The sequence below is a fragment of the Nicotiana sylvestris genome, chromosome 3 (genome assembly GCF_000393655.2).
Source record: "Nicotiana sylvestris chromosome 3, ASM39365v2, whole genome shotgun sequence".
Classification (NCBI taxonomy): Eukaryota; Viridiplantae; Streptophyta; class Magnoliopsida; order Solanales; family Solanaceae; genus Nicotiana; species Nicotiana sylvestris.
Window position 1 is genome coordinate 220,063,379 of NC_091059.1, and position 21,500 is coordinate 220,084,878.

Sequence of the window (21,500 nt, forward strand, 5' to 3'; positions counted from 1 at the left end):
CAAGTTCAAGCTCAAGAACAAGATTATCGTTCGAGGCAACAAATACATATTCAAGATCAAGCTCAAAGGCCCTTGAATTTATTTACTATTGAAAAGAAGAATCAGAGGATTCATAGAGATTGTAACACTCAAATATTCGAAATAAAATACTACGATTGTTGCGATATTTTTCGGTCTTGATTTTCTCGACGCAAATTTATTGTCTACACTAAGTTATTTTCTTCTATTCAAATTATAAATGATCTGAATCACTTACAACTAGGGGTGTCAATAGATATTCGAAAACCGACTAAACCGGTCGAACCGTACCGTACCGAATCGATTTTTAGGTTTTTTTTTTTAAAGAAACCATAGGTTTTTATATAAATTTATAACCACACCGATAATTAGGGTAGGTTTTTTATTTTATAAAAATAAATCGAAAAAATACCGAACCATACCGAATAAATTTTATATGCGAAAAATATATTTATTTAGTAAGTTTAAAAATAATAATAAATTAAATTTTTCTTTGGGACTTGGAATTATAAAAACTATTACAAGCCAACAAGTAATTAAACTCAAAATATTAATTCCTAAAACCTATTATGCTACTTCTACTTAAACTAAATTATTTCAAGTATCTTTATTAGCAAGACACAAAGTATTCTAGCGTTTATGAATTGCAAACTACAATGTATTGAATATATTTCCTTTCATATAATTTTGATTTATCTTTTTGAATATTTTATCTTCTATAGATTTGAGTCACAGTTTGGTTAATATCTTTCAACTCGTGTGATTTATATTTTCTTTGCCTTTGTTTGTTTCTTTTACGTTGTTATAGAATAGTTGATGGATCTATACTCTAGCCATCTTTTATTTTATTTAATTCATCACCCTTTAAACAGTAAAAATGTCTAGAGAGTTTTGTTAAATCATATAAAAGAACGTATGTTATTGCATTCTATTTCTACTGGTAAATTTTACATGATATTTTAAAAAAATAATGAAAATTAACTGAACCGTACCGATACCGAAGAGAAACCGACATAATTGGGACGGTTTCGAAAAGTCTAATTTTGGTTATACATAATAGAATAACCGAAAAATTGGTATGGTATAAATTTTATAAAATACCGGCCGAATCGAACCATTGACACCCCTACTTACTACCATTTATGCCTTAAAATTGCGCGGGGCGCCCTATTTGGTCGCCACCATTTAACCTATACCTATTTTTTTTAAAACTTTTAACTTGTACTCACTTTTTAAACAACTTCAGCCCCCTTTTTCCTCCTCCTTCTCCTCCTTCGTTTTCTTCTTTCTTCTTCTACAACGATGACTTCAACATTGCTCTCTTTGATTAATGAAGCTAAATCAAATATACTAATGACTCCCACTTGGATTATTATTATAACATTAAAAATCACCTAGACTGACTACTGAAATGGTTCAATTTTCCTGCAAAATACAAGGGAATCAAAAAGGCAAAGAACTGACTTCCTAAAGAGGCTATTAAACAAAATACATATTCACATCAAGCAACAACAAAGCAGAAAATACAGCCAATGTATACACGATAACAGACACTCGAATAGTTGAACTCTGAGATGTCGGACTGAAAGGTCCAAATGCTGTCGGAGGGAATAGCCCATCTGGAGTCGAACTGTCGAATAAAAGAAAGCAAATTAGCACAGAGAAGCAATTATTTTGTAATTTACCATGCATAAAACATGAGAGCATAAAACATGCTGAAGTTAATCAAATATAGAACAAAAACTTCAACCCTAGAGCTAAAGTTCCCCAGTTACAAAGACAACAGTTACAAAACAAAAACTTCAGCTCTGGAGCTGAACTTCAGGCCCGGCTACTAGAATACTGAAGTTTTGCGTGATTGTCTTTGCTACTTCAGCCCCGTATGCTGAAATTAAGCGAAAAAGCAGGTACCTTTATAATTTTTTTACAAAGCGGACACAAGTTAAAACGTGACACAAAAAGCGGATATAGATGCAAATGCCCCATTTATGCGGAAGAAAAAACATGAGAACTCATTAGAAGATAGGTCCTTTTCTCATACTAGAAGTCATTAGAAGTCTCCGTTTCCTTTTGCTTATTAGTCAATTAAAGTTGAAATGTGTTACCGTCAATTTTCAACCGGATTAAGAATAACTTCTGCCAGATTTGTATTATGTGCCCTTCAAGTTTAAATATTTTTATTTTATTTTCTAAAAAGCATACAACTAAATATCTTAAGTTCATACTTTATGCTTTTACTAATCAAATTATTCAAAACTAATTGAATAAAATTGCTCAAATAGTCATGGTTCTTGTGGTTTTTTTTGTCATAAAAATAAAATCACCGAAAAAATGCGATCCAAATAAGAAATGCCCTAGTGTCAAAAATCAATTATGCTATGTTTTCAATATTTGGGATGAAACTTTCGCAGATTAACTTTAGAATAGAGAGCTAAGTCACATAAATTTAATTGTTGCCACAACGAGAAAGTCCAAAATAATTTGTCTGTCTATTTGATGACACTATTATTTTTTACGGAAGTCAAATGAATTTTTATTCTCATTATTATTGTAGACACTGAAATTTTAACAGATCAAGATAAATCCTAAATTCAAGACAATTCTTGAAATATTAAGAGTCTATTAGGGTTACTTGATGGCTACTCCACACAAACCCTAATTCATATCTATAAATAAGGCTGCATGTTTCCTTCAAAGGGGATCTCAACAATTCCATAAAATCTCGGAATATGCACAAAGAGATCAAATATGAGATCTATGAAATTGCATGAAACTCTTGAAATATTCGTTAAGAGATCAAAGACATGTCTAATATGTCTTGCTTAAAGTCTTACATTCGAGAAATATGCCGCTAAGGCCCTCGAATCACGTAGAATAAATCGGAGGAAATAATCAAGGGATAAACAGAGTTGTAACCTGCAATGTTTATCAATAAAATCCCTTTTTGTTATTGTAAACAATTATCTTTTCAAATATTTACTAATATCTTAACAGTAGAATATAACAGGGTTAATTTTTTTTTTTAATAGAGCATAAAATCCAAATATTATTTCAGAACGATTCAAATAGACCTCAGACATCCTTCCCTCCAAGAACTTCTTACATTGCTCTTGGGGAGACTCGAACTCACAACCTCTTGGTTGAAAGTGGGGGTTGCTTACCATCATAGCAACCGCTCTTGTCCTAGGAAAGTAATGTATAAGTAACATTTATTTCAAAACACAATAAAATTTGTTGCGTATTAATCGGGTTGGATTGGCTCTTTTTGTAATTGACAAGTAACGCTTTGATGACATGGTTACATCACGTGCCACCGCTCTCTTTATTCAGGAGTTTCACTTGTACGCGGCCACAACATGGGCACCACCCCTTCCCTTTGAATTCTCTCTTTATTTTTCTCTATCTATATAAACTCCGTCTTATTTACACCTATTCTCAGAAACTCTCCAATTTATTTACATAACACAAATGGCAAAGGCTTCTTCTTCTGCTTCTGTTGCTCCAATTCCTCTTCTGAAAGATGAACTTGACATAGTTATTCCCACTATCAGAAACCTTGATTTCTTGGAGCAGTGGAGGCCTTTTTTCCAGTCTTATCATCTTATTATTGTTCAAGATGGTGACCCTTCTAAGATCATTAAGGTCCCTGAAGGGTTTGATTACGAGCTTTATAATCGTAATGACATTAACAAAATTTTGGGTCCTAAGGCTTCTTGTATCTCTTTCAAGGATTCTGCTTGCCGTTGCTTTGGTTACATGGTGTCTAAGAAGAAGTACATCTACACCATTGACGACGATTGCTTTGTAAGATTTCTCTCTTTTAAAAAAAAGATTCCTTTCGATTGTGCCACCGCTTTTTGAAATTGTTTTTAGTTGTGTATTTACTGCTCTAGTAGGTTTTTGATCTGCTGAATTTTGTATGTCAAAGATTGGATTTTAATTTCTGACTTGATGTTCTTAAGCGTTATAAAAAGTGGATTTTGGTTTGAATTTTGTTATCCGTCCAGTATGGCACATTGAATTGTGATTTCTTACTCCCATTTTTCGGGGATTAGACGCTCGATCTGCTAACCTATTTAAGAGATTTGGAATGATGTGTTGATCTTTGTTAGTTGTTTAATATACGACTGGATCTGATGTTAATTCTTAATTGTGACTTATTCTGAATGTATAACAGTAAATTTTGTTGCATTGTGTCAAATGCTTGAGGGTCTTCCGGAAACACAGTAAGGTCTACGTACACTCTATTCTCCCATACTCCACTTGTAAGATTACACTGTGTTGTTGTTGTTGTTGTATTGTGTCAAATGCTGGATCTCTAATTGCTCTAAGTCTTTATGATTACTTGATTATATATTTGAAAAGGAAATATTTCTATAGTAGTGTAACTTTGATTGTGGGTATCAACATTTTGGTAATAGGTCTCTTGCTTAATTTTAATGTTTTTAAGTGAGGAGAGAAGTGGTGTATGTGGCATTAATGTATTGGTATTTTTGATTAATTTGCAGGTAGCCAAAGACCCAACTGGCAAGGAAATTAATGCACTTGAACAACACATTAAAAATCTGTTGTCCCCATCAAGTCCATTTTTCTTCAACACATTGTATGATCCGTACAGAGAGGGTGCAGATTTTGTGCGTGGGTACCCATTCAGTCTCCGTGAAGGTGTACCTACTGCAGTTTCACATGGTCTCTGGCTCAACATCCCTGATTATGATGCACCTACCCAACTTGTCAAGCCTCTTGAAAGGAACACTAGGTATCAATGCCATCCTACTTTTTAGAGTTTCTTGATCCTAATTCCTTAATGCCAAGGTCTCTAACTCTTGTGTTGTCTTTTTCAGGTATGTTGATGCTGTTATGACAATCCCAAAAGGAACCCTCTTCCCCATGTGTGGCATGAACTTGGCATTCGACCGTGAGTTGATTGGCCCTGCTATGTACTTTGGACTCATGGGTGATGGACAGCCTATTGGACGTTACGACGATATGTGGGCTGGTTGGTGCACGAAGGTATTGCATTTTCTGCTTTGGTGTGCTTGTTGTTTCCCTTCCTTTTACTTTTCCTAAGCTGAGGGTCTACCAGAAACATTCTCTTTACCTCTTGAAGCTAGGGATAAGGTACACACTACCCTCATCATACCTCACTTGTGGAATTATACTGGGTTTTTTGTTGTTGTTGTTATAGAGACAAATCCAGAATTTAAATTTAATGAGTTTTAATTGTTATAGACTGAACTGAACTTATTGTGCTTTAAAGTTATCGATTCACAATTAAATGTTTGTTGAATTTTTAGTGTTTTTTCACACATATATGCACATTGTTTAAAGGCTGCATCCGCCTCTGATACTACCTACTGTGTTGTATTGTTTAGTATTTTACGTCAAAGATGAAATGGAATTTTCTTGTTTGTGCAGGTGATCTGTGATCACTTAGGATTGGGAGTCAAGACAGGTCTGCCATACATATGGCACAGCAAGGCCAGCAATCCATTTGTGAACCTCAAGAAGGAATACAAAGGTATTTACTGGCAAGAGGAGCTGATCCCATTCTTCCAATCTGTTGCCCTTCCAAAGGACTGCACCTCTGTCCAAAAATGCTACCTTGAACTCTCCAAACAAGTGAAGGCAAAACTTGGCAAAGTGGATGATTACTTTAACAAGCTGGCAGATGCTATGATCACATGGATTGAAGCATGGGACGAGCTCAACCCATCCGCCGCGGCTGCTGCTGTGAAATTATCCAATGGCAGCTCAAAATAGATAAAATCAGTAGAGTATTTTAACTCATAGTTCGCCTTGGTTATAGGTGCTTGTATTACTATCATCGTCTTCTCAGTTCAAGCTTTTTGTCCTTTTAATTATATTTTGTAGTACGGAGGTTGTTAATCTTGTTATGTCCGGAGAGTTGAGGACAATATCTATGAGACTATGCCATTTAATTTAATCAAAACTAGTAGTAGTATTTATTTCTTACCTGCCGGCTCTTTTGGATATTATAAGCATATTCTTCAGCAAGTTGGCTTTTGTTGTGTTCTTAAAATTTCCATAATGCAAGGCCAAGAGCAAACTTTCGGAGTGGAAAAGTCAAAAAAGAAACGAAAGGTTGGCCTAAGAAAAATCATCATATTGGGACGCCATAATATTAATAAACCAGTCTGAATATGGAACAACAACAACGACGACCCAGTATAATCCCACAAGTGGGGTCTGGGGAGGGTAATATATACGCAGACCTTACCCCTACCCTGAAGGGTAGAGAGGCTGTTTCCAGGAGACCCTCGGCTCAAAAAGCAACAGGAGCCGAAAAAACGAAATAAAACGAAATATGGAACACCTAGACATATACGATTGACTAGGCAATCAATTAGAAATAAAACGAAAAAGATGTTTTAAGAAATAGAATGTAACAGTTGGTCTGGGAAGATATACAGTAGCAAAAAATTGGCATTTCTTTCTCTATTGTTACAGGTAAAACGGGTGGGAAAATAGGAAAGTTTAAGCTGATCAAAATATTGAGATTTTGAAGAAAATATAGTTCGCATAGATCTCTGGAAATAAAAAGTTTTCAAATGGAAAAGAGTGTCAAAGCCATTCGTATTAAAAACAAAAGAAACGCCGTTGCCGGGGATCGAACCCGGGTCACCCGCGTGACAGGCGGGAATACTCACCACTATACTACAACGACTTGGTGATAAACTATTAACACACATTTATGTTGATATATAACTGCAATATTACACCAAATGGCCGAATGGCGCTCCTCGGCATTAAAATTTCTTCCTTCCCTTGCTTCATTTGACATAAGAAAAAAGAAAGTTGGGAGGTAGCTAGGGGCATAATTTTCTTCTGCGATCAACCAAAATTCACACCATTTCACCTATAACATGATTTTGTGCATATACTGTTTTTGGCGAATCGAGAAGAAAAAGTTTCCAAAGCACACAAATCATGCAATTCATCAAATTGTTCATGAAGTGTTATAGAAATAACAGAATATGGGACGGAATAATTAGGCCTTGATAGTGTAGTCACTGTCCTTAAGGAATTTAAGCCTCCCAATTACGTTGCTGCAGGTAGGGTGTTCATAAAAATCCGAAAACCCGAACCAAACCAAATCGACCAAAAAAAAACTCGATACTTTTTGGTTTGGTTTGGTTTTAAAATTTAAAAACCGATCAAATTTGGTTTGGTTTTGGTTTTAATTAAAAAAAATCGAACCAAACCGAATATAGGAGTAACTATTTTAAATTTATTATTACGCATATATAAATGTATATTTTTATACAAAGTTTTAAAATTTTTATAGTAAATATTAATCGTTTGCACTTTTAGTACAGTTCTTTACCTTTACATTCTAGTTTAATTAGTAGTTTTCTTTTGTTGAGTGTAAGAATCTATTTTATGTTAAAAATAATATATTTTTAATTGAGTCCTTAAATTATTCATCACTATTTGACTCAAGTATCATCAATATATCTTGGTAAATAATAGATTTCTCAAAGGGCAATTGATTTGATAGTGTTACGTTGAAAATATGGTCGCTGAAATGTGTGTTTAGTAGTGTATGTCTTATATTTAAGAAAAAACCGACAAATAACCGAAAAACCGACATAAACCGGATTGAGAAAAAACCGACTTAATTGGTTTGGTTTGGTTCTAATATTTGAAAAATCGATTTACTTTGTTTGGTTTCTTTTTAGGGAAAAACCGATCCAAACCGAACCATGAACACCCTTAGCTGCAGGGATTATGGCAGAATTCCTCCAGGATTCTACAAAGCCTCTGAAATTCAAGTTTCAGCAATTAACTCGAATTTCCCGCAAGAACAAAATAGTTGTGAGTTGCAGAAAATAAGTAGAAGAGAAAGAGATGAAAATTTTCCAGATGATTTCGTTTTGGAGATGAAATAGGTATTTATAATACCTCTTGGAGCATGTTGGAATTAACAGACTCATCTCTTCATAACATGCACCTTTTAAAACCAATAGTCACCTTCTTTTGAATTTAAAAAAATATTAAAACATTTTTCAATATTGACTATTAATAATATAGTCAAATTCCAATTTCCCTCCAAAACACCCTCAAAATATTCAAACTATATAAGATAGTTCTTTTAAACACCTTTACCTTTCTTTCTTTTTCCAATGAGGGACAAAATAACTTGTTCTCAAATACTCCCATCAAACATTAACTAATCTAACAATCCCCCACTTAGTTAGCGACTGATGTTATTTATGAGATTCATGCATATAGTAGGTACCTTTCGATTTAAACCTACTACTTGTATAAACTATTCAAGACCTTGTCGAAATTATTGGTTAGATTAAGTTGTATTAAACTACAATTCCTATGCAACAAGATGGAAAAGCTTTATACACATAAATCGTAGCAACTCGACAACTTGTTCACCGTGAGTTTTAGCACCCGATTATGGCCTTGTGCTACTTCCTGAATTCATAAACATTTATCAAGTTTTGTGTTCCAAACTTTGATTGAAGCGGCACCACTTCTTGTGTTTACATAGGTGAAGATTTAACCAAGTCCTTAACAAGGACTTCTTTAGTTCCTAAACCGAACTCTGCTTCTTCATTAAGTGTATTTTTATACTCATCCTCCTTTTCTAGGTACTAATTTCCAGTACATGCTATCCGTCACAACTATAACTTGTCATTACCTTTTAAATCATTAATATTGTTAAACAATAAGAAAGGTAAGGTTCCCTTTACTAGTGACAAATTTAAATTACCTTAGACCCATAGCACTTATTGTGCTTATTATCATATCCCTCGCGAGTGCTTTAGTGAATGGGTCAGCAAGGTTGTCTTTAGACTTGATGTACACAACAGTAATAATTCCATCCGAAATTAATTGTCTTATGTACTCATGTCTTAAAGCAATATGTCTAGATTTTCCATTGTATATTTTGATAAATGCCTTGGACATAGTTGCTTCACTATCACAATGCAAGAGAATAGCTGGCATTGGTTGTGGCCATAATTTTATATCTAATAATAGATTTCTCAGCTATTCTGCCTCTCTTCCTGCAACTGCTAAAGCAATAAACTCAGATTCCATTGTGGAATGAGTAATACATGTTTGTTTCTTAGAAGCCCATGAAATTGCTCCTCCACCTAAAGTGAATATCCACCCAGACGTTGACTTATTATCACCAACACTAGTTATCCAACTAGCATCAAAATATCCTTCAAACACTGAAGGGCATCTGTTATAATACAAGGCAAAAGTTTTTGTCCTTTTTAGATAACCAAGTATCCTCACTATACCTTTCTAGTGATCACCACTTAGATTGTGAGTATGTCTTGACAATTTACAAACCGCAAAAGCAATACCTTGCCTAGTACAGTGCATAGCATACATTAAACTACCAATTGCACTAGCATAATCTAATTGACTAACAGATCTTCCGGGGTTCTCAATCATCTTGCTAGAAGCATCAAATGGAGTATTAAATTCTTTAATACCCAAATGATTAAATTTGGAAAGAACCTTGTCAATATAGTGAGACTGACATAAGGCAAAACCCTCACTATGCCTTTTAACTTTAACACCTAAAATAGTATCAACTTCTCCAAATCTTTCATTTTAAATTGAGAAGTTAAATACTTCTTAGTTTCATTTATGCCTTGCATGTTAGTTCCTATGATTAGCATGTCATCAACATAAAGACATACTATCACTCCATAGTCCTTTGTGAATTTGGAATAAATGTATTTATCTGCTCCGTTATGTTTAAAATCATTTGATAATATAACACTATCAAATTTTTCATGCCATTGTTTTGGAGCTTGTTTTAATCCATACAAGGACTTAACTAATTTACAAACTTTCTTCTCATTTTCAGGAAGCACAAACCCTTCGGGTTGCTCCATATAAACTTCTTCATCAAGATCACCATTTAAGAATGCCGTCTTAACATCCATTTGATGGACATTTAGATAATGTATTGATGCCAAAGCAAATAATACTCTTATTGAGGTAATCCTGGCCACATGAGCATATGTGTCAAAATAATTTACTCCTGCCTTTTGTCTAAATCCCTTGACCACAAGTCTAGCTTTAACTATTTGTAGAGAATCATCAGTATTGTATTTTCTTTAAAAATCCATTTACACCTAATAGGTTTAGTATTAGAAGGTAAATCTGCCAATACCCATGTACCATTTGATAAAAGAGAATTCATTTCATCATTTACAGCTTCTTTCCAGAAAGAAGAATCCCGCGAAGCCATAGCCTCACTATAGGTTTTAGGATCCTCTTCTAAATTTAAATAATGGGTATTTTATTTAATACTTCATCTCTATTTCCTTTTACCAAAAAGACTAGTGCTTGAGAAGAAATAAAATCAACACCTATATTTTTTCATTTCTAACTCTTTGACTTTTTCTTGGTTCTATTCAGTTGCCTTTCTTTTATTGTTAAAAGAAGAACTAGGTTCTGCACAATTTTCTTGAGTTACTGCATTATCACCAATGCTTGTTGCATTACCATCTTGTTTAGTAATTTCTGTATCCTCATGTGAATTATTAGAATCACCAATAAACTTTGTTTCCAAGAACTCAACATCTTTAGGTTCCACAATATACTTAGACTCAATGTCCCATAATCTGTATGCCTTTGAGTTCTCAGCACATCCTACAAATATGTTTTAATTCCTCTAGGTCCTAACTTAATCCATTTAGGATCTGGAATTTTATAATAGGATAAACAGCCCCATACCCTTAAGAAATTTAAGTTAGACTCTCTTCCTTTCCATAATTCATATAGTGAAACCTTAAATTTCTTTGAAGGTACTCTATTATGCACAAAACAAGCTGTTAACAAAGCTTTCCCACACAAATTCGTTGGTAATTTTGCATGTAAATGCATGGCATTAACCATACCTATCAACGTTCTATTTTTTCTTTCAGCAAGACCATTTTGTTGTGGGGTATACGGTGCACTAACTTGGTGAATCAAACCATTTTCTTCACAAAATACAGAAAATTTATTGGAAAGATATTTGCCTCCTCTATCACTACGTAGGATTTTAATCTTCTTTTCCAATTGATTTTCAACTAATGCTTTGTAACTCTTAAACATATCAAATGCTTGATCTTTTGTTTTCATTAAGTAAACATGTGTATATCTACAATGATCATCTATAAAAGTAATAAAGTATCTATTTCCACCTCTAGTTAAATGACCATTCAATTCACATATATCGGAATGCACAAGTTCAAGTAGATTACTTGTTCTTTCATTCTTTGGAAAAGATTTCTTAGTCATCTTAGCTTGTATGCATATTTCACATTTATTATCATTATTCTCAACAACATGAATTAATTTATTTTTAGACATAAACTTAACATATCGTAACATGTGAAAGTCTAGCATGCCATAAATTAATAGATGACTCAATCATATAAGCAGAAACTTCAACTTTATTAATACTTAATTTGAACATACCCTCACAAGAGTAGCCATGTCCTACGAATACACCATTCTTAGAGAAAATAATCTTTTCTGCCTCTATAACAGTTTTGAGGCCTTTCTTACTTAATAAATTTGCAGAAATTAAATTCTTCCTAACATCAGGTACATGATGAACATTAATTAAAATCAACTTCTTTCCCGAAGTGAATTGTAGTTCAACTGTTTCTTTTCCAAAGACCTTGGCGGTGTCATGATTTCCCATTAAAACCTTTTCATCACTTGTTGCAACTTCATAATGTTTGAAGAAACTCTTGTCATTGCATACATGAACTGTAGCACCGGAATCATACCACCAATCTGCAGATTTCATAGTTGCTACCATGTTGCATTCAGTTACCATACTCAGATTCAAGTTGGTAAAGGCAGAAATCATAACAACAATATCCGAAGAAGAAGCTTGTTGTTGTTCAACATTATTTACCCTCTTCTGTCCAGCATTTTCTTCATTTTTTTGTCTCTTACGAAACCCGCAATATATCTTAAAATGACCCATTTTTCCGCAAGTATAACACAGGCCTTTCTTAATGTTAGAAGAATTTTCCTTTGGAGCAGCCTCGAACTTTCTCTTCTTTTTGTTTCAAGATTTTCCTGAATTGTTTGCCTTACTAGACTCAATAAAATTCACCTTTGAACTAGTTTCCGATGCATATTTATTTTCACGTTTTCGTGTCTCTTCTTCAATCCGAATATGCTTAGTCAACTGGTCCACATTAAAGTCTTCGGAAGAATGTAATAATTTCTTCTTATAGTCATTCTAAGTGGCCGGTAATTTTGCAAGTATAACAGCCACTTGAAGAGATTCAGAAACATCGACTTTAAAATCTTTGAGTCTAGATATCAAAACAAGCAACTCATCAACCTGTTCTATGACAGATTTCTCATCTATCATTTGAAATTCAAAAAATTTCATTCCAAGGAATATGTCTATTCCTTGTTTCACAGCAGTATATTTCTGTTCCAAGGCTTTCCAGATTTCTTGTGGTGATTTGTGAGGACAGAACAAATCATATAAATGATCATAAAGTGAGTTCAAAATAAAACCTCGACAGCGCACCTCATCATCTTCACGTTTTTTGTGTGCCGCCTTAATTTCGTCAGAATCTTCAGAAGTAGGTTCTGGAGGGTGAAATTTGAGCCATCAAATTGATCCAGTTTGAACACTTCGAATATCTTGTTGAAACCAAAATCAATACCAAAAGCCTCCATTGCAGTGTTGATTAAATCCCTATAATCTGGAGGGTGAAATTTGAGCCATCAAATTGATCCAGTTTGAACACTTCGAATATCTTGTTGAAACCAAAATCAATACCAAAAGCCTCCATTGCAGTGTTGATTAAATCCCTTAAGATTGTTATAGAAATAACAGAATTCTACAAAGCCTCTGAAAAGTTTTTCAGACCTTTTAAAACCAATAGTCACCTTCTTTTGAATTTAAATTCCAATTTCCCTCCAAAACACCCTCAAAATATTCAAACTATATAAGACAAAGAAGTGCTTTTAAACACCTCTTCCTTTATTTCTTTTTCCAATGAGGGACAAAACAACCTCTTCTCAAATACTCCCATCAAACACTAACTAATCTAACATGAAGTACCCCGAGCAACTAGTCCATACCAAAGGAATGAAGCACATAACACTACAAAAAGGGTGGATAATTCCACACACAAAACCAACTTGACTACGAATCATGATTGTTTTTGTCAATTATCCAAAAGAAAAACGGATTATTATTGAATAAGACTGTCGAGAGGAACAGTTGTCCGTATCAAAATGAGAAAGAGATAGAACAACAATGAAGAAATGAACATCAAGATTCCGAAGACTTGCTTCTCAACGCTCCCATCTCTGTTAACTGGAAAAGCTGGCTGCTTCTTGCCTGAGTTGCTGCACCTTTTAGCTGTTCAGCAGCCAACCATTTTCACGTCAATCCAGATATTTGAATCTGCAGACGGCAAGTTCAATTTAGGGCAATATTACTCATGCAATAGTCATTTGCCTGGACTAATGATGCTAGCAACTTTATTAGACAGACTAGTAACAATCTGCCAGAGGCACTAGAAGAATTATACGCTCTTACTGGACCTCAGAAAAGAAAAACGGAATGAGTAAAACAAGAAGGATGCACAAAAAGTTTCAGATCCCAGCTGCATTGTTACAAAATCTACAGGCCTCCTGCTTTTGCATACAAGATAAGCATCTATATGGGACGTCCAATACTAAGATAGGATCAGCCATTAATGGAAGTTGACATTAAAAATTAATTTGACGCCTTCACAGTCCTAGCAGGTAACATAGAGGTGCATATTAATAAGAAATACGAAAAATAATTGTAAGTGAAAATCTAAGAATGTAGCTTGACAAGAAAGTGATATTTCATCCAACTACAAAGACATGCCAACACAACAGCAAGACATAGTGTTATTGAAGCTAAAAGAGAAAAGATATTTCAATAACCATCAAAAACATGAGATATAGTTAAGCAAAACTCTGATAGTGACACATCACATTTTTCTACCTGCTCAAGTGATTCTGAGGCCGGGAAAAGTGTTGCTGCCCTGCTTCACTTGCATGGAAAGCCTTTGATGCTCCACACGCTGAAGCTGCGATGACAACTGGAGCAAATCGATAGTGGGTCCATCTTCACAAGAAAGTTGATCCTTTTGGTTCACAAAATTTGGTCCTTGCATGATCCCATCGACGCTACAAGTGTTGCTAGGAAATAGTATCTGGTCCAGTCCACCTTCTGCAGAATTGACCCCAGATGAATTGAATGTGTTGGACATTCTACCTGTTGAATCCTGAGGACTAAATCCCAGGACTTCTTTAGATGCTTGAGTCACACTGTAACGTGAATTATTGCTTGGGGAAATCAGGGGATGAGCGGCACGAAAAACAGTGGAATGATTTGACGAGCCCCGTGATTGGGATGACAGAAGAGAGAGAGCATTGCTGGAGTTTGATATCCCTGATAGCCCATGAATAGTAGAAGATGTGTCCAAAACATGCAATACTTCAGATCCAGTTGAGCTGGTGTGGAACAAAGAAGGGGAAACAAAATCTGATCCTCGCATATCATGCATAGATGAGATGGCACTCTCGTTAATTCTGCTCGTCGTTACAGCAGGTTGTCCTTCATCATGGAGAGGTTGACACTGTTTCTTGGCATGATATGACGTGAAAACAGATTTTGGTTGCAATTGCCCATTTGAAAAGGGCATGGCAAGTTGATGGCTACGTTCAACACCATCTTCAACTTTTACATTCTTATACCAGTCATTCATCTCAAATTTTGGCTGATGCAGAAAGCGGCCACCAAGTATGTCTTGGCAAGCAAAGGATGATGTCGCAAAAGAAGTTCCTCGAAATCTGGTACCTGCAAAAACCTGGAGTGTGTTAAAGTACAGATGAATTTTAAATTTTCTCAAAACATTTCACAAAATACGAAAACTCTGAATCCTGGTTGTCCAAAACACGCTTGGAAGAAACATAAAACTTCATAGATATAAAATTCCCTCTAATACAACATGCCAAACGAGAAAGATATGGAGGACATAAGATACAAACTTCACATTATAAGCTTGTGCAATGAGTTAGTTAAATAAAAAGAACGGCAAAATACATAGTTTACCCATCAAACTTGCACCGAAATCCCTGTTACACATCTTTCTTTCACGGGAAACTTCTTATATACTCAACCTTTTAAAAGTGTGTCTAAAACACACCTCTTCAGTACTGGACTACTCTTTTCTCATCAAGTGTAGTCACGCACCAATAATAACGTGACACGTGTTGTTGACTTCAAAAAACTTGAATTTACAATTATTTCCATCTTCTTCATCTTCCCCAGGCTGTACCACCATGGCTGCCCCCCTCCTCCCACCACCCAAAGTTTAATTTTAATTTTCAAATTATCAGGATAACATTAAAATTTCTATCAACACACTACCAATTAAATATTTTTCCTAAAATTCCTTTGTATTTGTATCTTTCCTCTTTCAAATTGACCCACCGATTATATAGTTTGAGTACCAAAATTGCTTACACCAAGCAACAGTAAGAACAAAAAAGAATCGAAGAACCCAAAATTCTCAACCCATCAATGGCTGAAATGGAAGAAACTCCACAGACCCAATTAGAACCCACAAATTCTCACAAAACACATATGAAGAACTTCACGAATTTTCCCTTCAACATTTGGCCACCCTAGCAGCTCAACGGTGTCACCGTCATTCAGCGATTCCTATGCTGAATATGAATCTCTGATTTTTTTTTTTATCCTCCTCTAAATCTTGGCAAAAATATTTGGTGGTATGGTGGTATAAGAGGCGATGGTGCAGTAATGGAAAAAGATGGAAAAGAATAGTAGATTTTTTATTCTAATTAAATGAAGAAAAGGATTTAGAAAAATGAAAATATGAAAAGGCTGGACAAGTGCTCTCAAAATGAGCCTTTAGACACGGAATTTTAATTTTCCACTCGCCTCTTATGTGTGAAAAACACGCGAGTGATACGTAGTCAAAAAGGTGTGTTTTCGACACACTTTTAAAAAGTTGGGTGTGTAAAAGTTTACCCGTGAAAAAAAGTGTGTAACAGGGATTTCGGTGCAAGTTTGATGGGTAAACTATGTATTTTACCTAAAAAGAATTGATAAGGTAAAAGTAAAGGATATGTTACTATTAAATTAGTTTAATATGCACTGCAATTTTAACCCATGTTAAAAGATGTGCGGTACCTAATTGTTGAAAATTCAACAAGTTGGTCTTTCAGGAGAACTGCAATAGATGATGTGACACATGGAATTAAAATAAGATAAATGAAATGGAGAAGTGCAGGATTATTACGCAATAAGAAGATACATAAAAGTGAAATGCAAGTTCAATAGAATAGTGATGAGACTAGCATTGTTGCACGAATATTGTGTATTAGCAATGTTATTTGGGAGTGAGCCCAATATATCTACAAGATGAATTTTGTAAAAATACAAGTATTGAGATAGATGAGCAGTGATACAAGATTAAAAATGATCACATACAACAAAGGTGCAAGCCACATAGAAGATAAACTGCATGGTTTCCTATGTCCTAAGTAGACCTCCTTATGCATCCTTTCGCAAGTGTTTACACTACAATGATGGAGTGTGTTAATGAGGATGATACAGACCTAAAATCACATGGAGGAAGATCTGTCGACTGACCTACAATCTGAAATAAATATGAACTTAACTAAATACACAACGAAGTCAAAAGATCCATATAGGAATCACATACTAGTTGAGATTAAGACGTAGTTGTTGTTACACTTACATTAGGTCCAACGTTTGTTAATCTGGTTACAAACTTATATGTAAGTCTAAAAATAAGTGTATGATCTAGAGAAACTTAATTTTGGAGAACCTCTAATTTATCTTTAAGAAAAAATTATAGGATTGGAATGAAATGAAATGACCCATATAGAGCAGCATGTAATAGAAGATTCCCATGTCCGAAGGATGAAGGTGAATGAAATGAGGATGTTGAGATGGATGTACGGGCATACTAAGTTAGATAGAATTAGATATGAAGTTATTCGGGACAAGCTGGGAGTGGCCGCTATGGAGGACAAGATGTGAGATGCGAGACATAGATGGTTTGAGCATGTGAAGAGGAGAGGCACAGATGCACCGGTGAGGAGGTGTAAGAAGTTGGCCTTGGAGGGCTTAAGGAGAGGTAGAGACAGGCCGAAGAAGTATTGGGGAGAGGTGAGCAAGATATGGCGTTGCTCCAGCTTACTGAGGACATGACCATGGATAGGAGAGTATGGAGGTCGACAATAAAGATAAAGGGTTAGGTAGTCGAGCGTTGTCCTTGTCCGTAAAAGTAGCTTCAGTACTTGACTTAGTGTCATTTGTGTATCTTTGTATTCCTCGACTTCTGTTATTACTTGTTGCTTTCGTTTCGGCTTTCTCATTACAGAACCTAGTGTTTGTTTTGTATTTTTGCTTCGGTCTGTAATTTGTGTGCTTGTTGTTGCCCTTCCTTTTACCTTTCCTAAGCCGATGGTCTACTAGAAACAACCTCTCTACCTTCTTGAACATAGGGAGTAAGATCTGTGTACACACTATCTCTCCAGACCTCACTTGTGGGATTACACTGGGTTTGTTGTTGTTGTTCTATAGACAACCCCAACTAATTTGAAATTGAGGCATAGTTGATTGATTCATAAGTATTATCTATAGCACGTGAATAAACCTAAGTTGCTCAGACATGGATGCGGGTGTTCGACACGGGTACGGATCTAGAGGTTGGATCATTCGAGATGTAAATTCTAAGATTCGTGGATATGGATTCTAGTACGGATACGGGGATCTGGCTAAAAATAATTCAAAAAAATAAAAATATAAAAATATCTCTAAATTATGAGAAGATTTGTGGAAACTAACGTATAGCTTATAAAGTGTGAATTTCTTTTTTATTCTCAAGTTGTAGATAAATAAAGAATTGATTTCCTAGATAAGGTATGCTATTTTCTTCAAATTTACCCTAGTTTTGGCTTTGATTTCGGGAATCAAACGTATCTTGTCTCGAAGTTTTTCATCCGCGATGGTCAAAGTACCCAAAATTGTTTGACCAAATCCGGTACGGATCCCATACCCACACCCATACTAGTGTCGTGTCGACACGGGTGCGGCACGTAAACTGCCATGTCGGAGCAACTTAGGAATAAACACAAATTCTGAAGTTTAGAACAAGAATTCAAATGCATTCACTATCACAAATTTTAAATATTATTTGTTGAAAGAAAGTTTCTTCATGTTGTTAGAGTCAGATAAACATGGCATTGGTTTCTCTAAAAACAATTAGTGCTAAATACATCCATATAGAGTTTGAGGTTTGACATTTTCATTCTCTAAACCGTCTTAAAACTATATTTTATACAAAATCCATGATACACAACAACAATTAGATTAAACAAATTTATACTAATTGATGTGCAATACAACTACTGTAACAACAACAATTGCGCCTCAATCTCAAGCTAGTTGGGGGTAGATGCGGTCTCAATTCAGGAATATGATTGGTAACTAGAAATTTTAGCTCACCTACTGAGGAATACTTGAGGGATCAGAGAGCTATCTCCAAAAGCAGATACTTGGGTTTGGAAAGCAGAAAAGGATGGCTGTTTCTGTTAAGACTTGGCAGAGTGTTTTATTCAGAAATGGCAGAAAGAATCAGTGGCCTTGAGAATCCTATAAAGATAAGGATGGCGTGTTTCACTTGGATTGCTTTGCATAGAGCAAGTCTTACTCAAGAAAACTACATAGAAGGGGAGGTCGTCACTTGCAGCGGATACTACAAATGTGAAAAACAGTGGGAGCCTCATGTTTTTGGATTGCTCTGTATCCTGGCAGTCTGTTATATGTTTATCAATCTTTTGGGAGTGAAGTGGTAACGCCAAGGGAAGCTAAAGGAGGTTACAAATAGCTGGAGAAGCAGTGGATGAAAAAGCAACTGGAAGTTCTGTGGGTACTACCGTACTTCTCCGATGTGCATAGTATGGAATGTGGAACTTTAGATGTTCTAGATGTTTATAATCCTTGGCTTTTTGGTGTAACAAGAAAGATGTAAACCATTATGATACCTTGTTTAATATTTTTAACTCCCTGCAATATAGATAGGAGATCAAGTCTTCAATCATGGACAGATTTCAGCATGCTGATTTTGGCAATAAAATGTACTAATCAAAAAATGGATTATAGGAAATAGTCTAGAAACTGGTAGTCATGCATCTTAGTGAGTTTCATATTAGAGAGGAAACTATAATATGCAAAATTAAGGACTACTTTTAAAGCAAATGACTAAAACAGCCCGAGTGCATACCAGTATGGGGCTTCCTTCGGCGCTCATTATGACCAGCAAGACGTTTCCTGCAGCTTCGTTTGCCATCATCAAATTCAGCTAGCAGATGGAACCTACAAGTAAAGCAGCAAGAATGATTTCCATTAGCTGCAAAGAATAGAACATCTCCTACTGTAACAAAAAGAAGAAAGACAACAGCTGATTTTTATAAGACTTGCAAATAAAGATGCTATTATCAATCAAACTATTCACAGAGGTTGAACAAATATGCTCTTAAAAGAGGTTTACACAGTTCACAAATTTGACACACAAGTAGCTTGGGATGAAAAGGATTAAAATGGACTAGTTTAAGACTGAGGGGTATAGTTAATAGATTGATTACACAGCCTGCACTATGATTGGCTAATAAAAACTCTTTTTCCAAATTTAGAATTCTGTATTTGGAGACAAAGTAGTAACCTGCTACATTGCTGACAAAACCTTTGCTCAATGCCGTTTACAATAACCTTAGCAGTCTTTGAGTGAACCTCACAAACTTTATGCCTCTTGTGATAATCCTTACAAGAGCTGAGATCCTTCCCACAACCTAGAACCTGACAAAATGGATGGGAACTCACACCTCCTGCTCTCATTCTCTTGGCTGGAACAATGGACTCAGCACCAGAGACATTAGGCATAATCTTGGGAGATTTGTAAACATTTGCATCTATTTGATCAGGAAATCTTCCCAGCTTCAAATCAATCAGTGATGAATCTCTAGAGTTTGATTCCACAACTGAACTCGATAACTTGGAACTAGACTTAGATTTATTTTCCCCAGAATATGCTGCACTAGGACTAGCTGCCACTGAACCAAAAATACTTTGGTCACTGAACATAGTTTTTTTCATCAAATTTTGAGAACCCAACTCAGGAAATCCTTGATTATTAGTACTATCTTCTTGACTTGAGCACATTACATAGCTGCTAGGGGTCTTCAATTCCCAACCCATTAATCCATTTTTAGTTCGCCCCATTCCATCATTTACAGAAACCGATTCCTCTGATATGAAACCCTTTCCCCCTGAGAGATAGCTCCAAGACTCCATTTTTCCAAGAATTCAATTATTTCTTCAATAATTTCATACAAACCCAATATGCTGCGTTACTCTTCCACACAGGAACCACTTTGAATTTTCAGGTCCATAACCAAAAATACAACTTGACAAGCTCAAGAACTGCTGCAAAAATATTCTTGAAAACCCAGTAAAAGGGAAGTCATTAAACACTATAAAAAGGACAACTGAAAGGAGCAGAAACAGAAAGAGGAGGAAACCCCATAATAACTGTTATCAATCAAGAAGCAAGTAGACAAGCTAAATATTTGCTTCCTTAGTGGAAGCAAAAGGAGCTATAGCAAGAAAAAGTAGTACACAGTTGGTAAGTAAAAAGAAGTGGTCCAAATATACTAAACATTACAAAATAGAAAGCTGCCAAAATTGACAGAAAAATATGAGAACTTGGGAAAGGAGAAAGGAAGTGCTGCAGCTGCTGGGATATGGGTTAAGTGTACCACAAACAAATCAAGTGGGTGAGTTTTTGTGTGTAATTTTGAGATATGATTCAGTGAAATAGTATATGGCTGTCTCTCTCCATTGTAAGAGATAGAATTGAGATAAAGCCACTTGTTTGCTACTTTCCTTTGCTAGTCGGTAATTTGCTATCCAGACACTTTTTTATTTTTGTTTAAAATAAAGAAAATGAAAAGAATAAAGCAGCAGACACCACTATCTTCATAAAAAGTAGTATGAGAAAAAAAATCAAATGAAAATAATCTTTGTTTTTTTATAAGATAATAATTTCCAGAGGAAAAAGTCTCACGTGCTTCACAAATTTCTTAGAACATATTTTAATTACTATGAGAGAGGCCAATTAGAAAAGAATATAAAATTTATCTGTATTATTTTTTCATGTTTCATGATTGTTTTTACAATATAATATCAAGTCAAAGCTGACAGAATTCTTCTTAAATAATTTACACTGGAATTGAAAAATATAGCTGGTATTATAATTGAGTTTAACATCTTGTTTGGATGGTTGTTACCTGTCGTTTTGTATCGTATTGTTATTTTAAATATAATATTTGTTTTGATTGTTACTTCAATTTTATTG

General features: G+C 35.0%; 2 protein-coding genes and 1 non-coding gene across 3 annotated transcripts; 1 reads left to right on the top strand and 2 right to left on the bottom strand.

Moving 5' to 3' along the window:
* The first annotated feature begins 3,348 nt into the window (after positions 1-3,348).
* On the top strand, positions 3,349-5,994 carry LOC104211379 (UDP-arabinopyranose mutase 3). Its single transcript, XM_009760421.2, has 4 exons — positions 3,349-3,822; positions 4,527-4,777; positions 4,863-5,031; positions 5,437-5,994. The coding sequence occupies exons 1-4, from the start codon at positions 3,487-3,489 to the stop codon at positions 5,779-5,781; spliced, it is 1,101 nt and encodes a 366-aa protein (XP_009758723.1). The 5' UTR covers positions 3,349-3,486; the 3' UTR covers positions 5,782-5,994.
* A 640-nt stretch (positions 5,995-6,634) lies between these two features.
* Positions 6,635-6,706, bottom strand: TRNAD-GUC (transfer RNA aspartic acid (anticodon GUC)). The gene has a single exon. It is a non-coding gene; the product is annotated as a tRNA-Asp (tRNA).
* A 6,276-nt stretch (positions 6,707-12,982) lies between these two features.
* On the bottom strand, positions 12,983-20,575 carry LOC104211378 (squamosa promoter-binding-like protein 6). Its single transcript, XM_009760420.2, has 4 exons — positions 19,809-20,575; positions 19,371-19,462; positions 14,030-14,887; positions 12,983-13,456 (listed from the first exon to the last, which is right to left on the bottom strand). Exons 1-3 carry the CDS (start codon positions 20,435-20,437, stop codon positions 14,034-14,036), a joined length of 1,575 nt encoding a protein of 524 aa, XP_009758722.1. The 5' UTR covers positions 20,438-20,575; the 3' UTR covers positions 12,983-13,456; positions 14,030-14,033.
* Positions 20,576-21,500: the final 925 nt, after the last annotated feature.